This window comes from Hibiscus syriacus, unplaced genomic scaffold, assembly GCF_006381635.1.
Source record: "Hibiscus syriacus cultivar Baekdansim isolate YM2019G1 unplaced genomic scaffold, ASM638163v2 tig00000287_pilon, whole genome shotgun sequence".
NCBI classification, from domain to species: Eukaryota; Viridiplantae; Streptophyta; class Magnoliopsida; order Malvales; family Malvaceae; genus Hibiscus; species Hibiscus syriacus.
Window position 1 is genome coordinate 170,424 of NW_024061777.1, and position 5,654 is coordinate 176,077.

The 5,654-nt window shown below is 31.9% G+C and overlaps 1 protein-coding gene across 1 annotated transcript; it reads right to left on the reverse strand.

Moving 5' to 3' along the window:
- Window positions 1-832: 832 nt before the first annotated feature.
- Window positions 833-1,233, reverse strand: LOC120159112. The gene is made up of 2 exons (XM_039169800.1): window positions 1,089-1,233; window positions 833-1,038 (listed from the first exon to the last, which is right to left on the reverse strand). The coding sequence occupies exons 1-2, from the start codon at window positions 1,231-1,233 to the stop codon at window positions 833-835; spliced, it is 351 nt and encodes a 116-aa protein (XP_039025731.1).
- Window positions 1,234-5,654: the final 4,421 nt, after the last annotated feature.

Genomic DNA, 5,654 nt, shown 5'->3' on the forward strand with positions numbered 1-5,654 from the left:
AACCCTGAAGTCCTTCTCTCCGTTGAACAAACGACTTCAGAATCTCGTAGGTAGTTATGATATTCTGTTATCAACCTGCCTGGAATGAAGGCGCTTTGTGCCTCACAAATACATAAATAGAGCATGTGTTGTAAGAGATGGACTAACATTTTGGAAACAATTTTGAACAGCGCATTACACAAACTAATCGACAATGTGTGAGTTTTGTTGGGGAATCAATCTTTGGAATTAAGACAATGTGGGTACGATTTATTTCTTTCATGTCATAACGCCCTTGTAGAAGGCCAATACAATACTCAGCAATCTCGGGTCCAATCAAGTGCTAGAATCTCTGATTGAAGAGGGCACCCAATCCATCTTCGCCTGAAGCCTTGAGCAGGCACATGGATTTTACTACTGTAAGAACATCATCTGCCGTAAAATCCAGAAGTAAGACTGAATTCATGTCAGTCGTGATGCAGGGTCTAATTCCATTAAGGATTCTATTATCAATCACGGGCTTAGTGGAAGTGAAAAGATCTTGAAAATACTGTCTAGCCACACCCTCCATGCCAGTGTCATCATCAAAACGCTCGCCCTCATCCGATTCTAAAAATGGGATTCGATTACGTCGTTTCCATTAGTAAGAAAAACGGTGAAAGAAAGCAGTGTTATTATCCCCATTTTTAAGCCAGTTTGCCCTCGCCCTTTGCTCCCAATATAATTCTGCTTTATCCATCTCAAGGTTTATCTGAAGCTTAGTGTCCACCAACTCACCAACCACATCATCCGTTGGTATTTGCTCAATTAGATCAGCAATACGCTTTTTTAAGTCATCCATAGTCAATCGTTTCTATCTGTAAATGTCCTTAAACCAAACATCAAGCCCCTGACAAACATGATTGAGCTTTTTTGGGACCGGTCCATCAGCTTCCTTCCACAAGCGTGTGACCTCCTGTTCACATGACTCCTCCAGCAGCCATGAGGCTTCAAATTTGAAGTGCCAGCGTCTGTTAAGTCTATCAGACGAGTTTGTCTCAAGAAACAAAGGACAGTGATCTGAAAAAAATGCTAAAGGTGAGTTAATCGAAAATGGGGAAACAATAAACCCCAAGAAGAGTTAATTACACCACGTTCCAGGTATTCACGGATATTCGTCTCCACTCTGCGTCCCCTTTCCCATGTGAACCAAGGACCAGTGAATCCCATATTCGTTAAACCACAATTTTCCAAAGCCTCCATGAAATCTGACATTTGGCGTTCACTTCTAATCTGACCTCCTCCTTTTTCAAAAGCGAACAAAATCTCGTTAAAATCACCGATCACAAGCCAAGGTAATTCAGAAGAATCATGAAGGCCTCTGAGTAAATCCCACGACTCATGTCTTCGGGGTAATCGGGTGCATCATAAAAGCCATTGCAACGCCACACACTACGAACATCGCCGTCCGCAATGATGATATCAATATGAGTATTGGAATATGAACATAACGTGACCTTACAATCAGAACGCCATGCCATGCACAAACCTCCTCTAGTACCAATTGCATCCACTTCAATACCGTATGGAAACCCGCATAACTTGCGTATTCTCTCCATCCGTGATTTATGCAGTTTTGTCTCCATCAAGAAAACTACAGAAGGGTTAATATCTCTCAGCAAGTGCCAGGGACAATTTTCTGTTCGGGGCTGCCCCAAACCCCGAACGTTCCAGCTCAATATTTTCATTGGGATCGGCTGGCCCGATTCTGCAGGCCTGCCAATATTGATGATTGCATGGAAGATAAATTATTCTCCTTATTGAGAGCCTTAGTCAGCGTTGTGCTTCGCTGTCGCTTGGTCCCTTCCTGTTTAAATAGGTGTATCCTCCTCCACGGCCACCATGTGAACATCCAGTTGAAGCATTGAACCAGTAGCACCCGAATCACAAAACCCAACTCCATACCCATACCCCGCCTCCTTTCTTTACTCAGATTATTTACTTCTACCCATTCCTCACGCAGCCAAGGACTCGGGGTGTAGTGACTTCTTCTCGAAGGCACTCGCTGAGACAAGTCCCACTATAACTTGAGGTCCTAATTCTCCTGTAAAATGCGTAAGGGAAAATCCCTTGGTGTGCCCCAATTTCCCACACAAAAAACAAAAGGTCTTCAGTTTCTCATACTGAAAAGATACATAACCCACCTTGCCATATGATAAGGCTAGCTTTTTCTTTCGCTTTAGGGGTTTTCGCACATCCAAACGAACACGTATCCTGATAGTACCCCTATAATCCAACGAGACAGTCGTTGTATAGTATTCAATGAAGGGTCCCACAAAATTCCCGAGCAACTTCGCAACTAGTTCCGAGATAAATCCCACCGGTAAATTGTTGACCCAGACCCATAAATCAACAAACTGTAAGTCCATCCCCATTGGATCCTCGCATTCCTGCATCCTATGTATTATCAACATGGATGAATTAAAATACCAAGGACATTCCTTTTCAATGCGGTTAGCATCCACAACATGATACAACCTAAATAAGAACCTGTCTTCCCCTAAATATGTGATTGACACTCCCCCAATCGGCCGCCAGACATTTGCCAACATCGTTCGCATGGCCTAAAAATTAATATTCCCTCACGATAGAAATTTTCCCACAAAACAATTATCAAAAGAGACTAAAGAAACCCCTCCCGACTGCGTCAATGACAGTACTGCTTCCTCCTCCTCCCCCAAATTGAGACAATCCATATCCCTCTCAATATCACCCATAATGCCCAAAAAATGAAGTGAAAAAGTAGGAACAACCAACCCACAAACCAGTAAAGACTGAGATGAACTCAGCAGAACGTACACGACAGCCGAGAAAAACTAACCACAAGGCAGAGAAAACCCTAATTCAGGGGTATAATACGTAATTAATTTAAAATATTTGTAATATGATTTGTTTGATAAAAGATATTATATTTTTATATTAAATAAATTCTAAAACAGAACATGAACTAAAATTATTAATAGTCTTGTAATCATAAATATATCTATTAAAATTTTGGTATCATTATATATTTTTTTTTTACTTTTACAAAAAACAGATGTAATAGAAGAAGTGAATACAAACAGAAAGGATTCTGACAAGATCTGTTTGTCCAAAAACTTTCTTTGTACATGTCCATAATGATTTTGCATTGGATTATACATTAAAATTGGAAAAACATACTTATCCTTATTAAGTTGGATGAGTTTATAGCACACGTCGCATGTCGCACACCGCAATATATTACTAAAATGATGTACTGATACATACCACTAATTAAATTATTCTTATTTAGTAAATAGTAAAAGAATAAATTATATGTTTAGTACTTACACTATCATTTTTATTCGTTTTAGTACGTAAACTTTATTTTTGTTAAAAACATTAATAATAATGTGATGTGGCATAATGTGTCAATTTTTTTTATTTTTTTTTATTTCCACGTCATTTCTCTATTTCTCTCTCATTATTTTTTAATTAATTTTATTGAATAAATTAAATGGTGACACGTGTCAACAATTATAATGATAAAATAAAAGAAATTATTCTTACTCTTAGCATGAATTAAACCTAAGACTTTTACATAAAATGCAAGGCACTCTACCATTGAATTAAGCTAGCCATTTATAATAATTTTATCATATTTTGTATTTAACTTATATAATAATATCACCACAAAATCAATATTTTCTAATGATTATAAAATTCGAATATGTGACACTTTAAATTAATGATCGAAAGTTTAGTCATTCAATAATAATGCAAATATATTTTTAAGATGAGTCTACAGCGCACGTCGCATACCGTAACATACCACTAAAGCGACATTCCAAAACACACCACTAACAAAATGTCCTTATTAAGTAAATATTAAAAGGATAAATTATATGTTTAGTACTTACACTATCATTACTATCATTTTTATTTTGTTTTAATGCTTAAACTTTTTTTTTCAAAATCATTAACAACAATGTAGATGTGGCATGACATGTCAATATTTTTTTTAATTTTTTTAATTTCCACATCATTTTTCTATTTCATTGTTAGTATTTTTTTTATTAAATTTATTCAACCAATTAGTTGGTGGCATGTGTCACCAACTATAATGATAAAATAAATGAAAGTATCCTCTATTGGTATGAATTGAACTTAGGCCTCCTACATGAAATGCAAGGCACTCAACCATTGAATTAAACTAGTCATTTATGTTAATCTTTCATATTTTGTATTTTATTTATATAATAATATCACCGTAAAATCAATACTTTCGGATGATTATAAAAGTCAAATATGTAACACTTTAAATTAATGATCAAAAGTTTAGTCATTCAACTATAATGCAAATATATTTTTATTATATCAAACTTAATACTTGTTTCATTATTAAATTAAAGAATAACTTTTCACTTTATTTGGAAATAAAAAATAATTAAATAATTACTTTAATGTATATATAAAATTTATATTAAATTATTCTAAAAAGTTTATTTATAATAGTATGAAAATATTTATTTTTTTAAATTCACATTATTTATTTATTTATTTGAAATAATATTATTTTTAAACTATCTATTTAATTTTAAATAATATTGTACGGAACTAAAGTGATATTTGGTTATTAAATGCATAATTTACCCTAAATTTAAATTATTTAAAATTAAATTATTAATTTAAAACTAATATTATTTTAAATAATTAATTAATTGAATTTAGAAATAAATAAATATTTTTATAATATTATAAATATACTTTTTATAATTATTTCATAATATTTTTATAAAAATATAAAAATTATTTAATTATTTTTTTATTTTCTGAATAAAGAAAAAATTTAGCTTTTAATTTAATAATGATACAAGTAAGTATTAAGTTTAGTATAATAAAAAAATTCACACTATAGTTGAGTGAGTAAGCTTTCAGTGATTAATTTAAAGTGTCTCATATTTGAATCTTATAATCATCGAAAAATATTGATTTTGATATGATATTGTTATATAAGTTAAATACAAAATGTGGCAAAATTTACCTAAATGACTAGTTTAGCTCAATTTATTCTATAGGAAAAAATTATAAATACAAATATCTAATCAATCTAAAATTAATCTCTTCATATTATTAATAAATCTCGCATGGAAACTCATCAAGTGATTTCAGTGGTAAAAAAAAATGTTGTTCTCTTTATAGATTCTGAATTTGAGTACTTGAATCTTTAGAATTTGTGTTGTCAATTTGTTATGAAAATTCTGAAAATATATTATTTTGTGATCATTATATACTGTTAAAAAATAAATAAATCTAATAATATAGCATAATTTATATTTTTCAATGATGACATGAAATTACCTTATGGAAACACATTCATATCATCGTTAATTTTTTAACGCCAAGTGATCAAAATAAAACCAAAACATAATATTATATATGATTTTAAGAAAAAATAGTTGAATAGCCAAAACATAACCACACTAATACTTGAATGACCTACAATTGTAATTTATCTATGTTTTTTTATACATTGCTCTTATAATTGTTAGTATTTTTTTATCGGCCATGTCTGTTTCTTTTTCTTTTATTTTGTTCTTTAACATAATTGGTCTTTAATCTTTTTATTTTGATGATAAAAATTCAAATGATCAATAATTATTCAGGAAAATTAA

Excerpts from the sequence above, each read along its gene's own strand:
- LOC120159112 (XM_039169800.1), bottom strand. The coding sequence starts at position 1,233 with ATGTCAGATTTCATGGAGGCTTTGGAAAATTGTGGTTTAACGAATATG. Across the intron at positions 1,039-1,088 it reads TGTAATTAACTCTTCTTGGG|ATCACTGTCCTTTGTTTCTT; the intron begins GTTTATTGTTTC and ends CATTTTTTTCAG.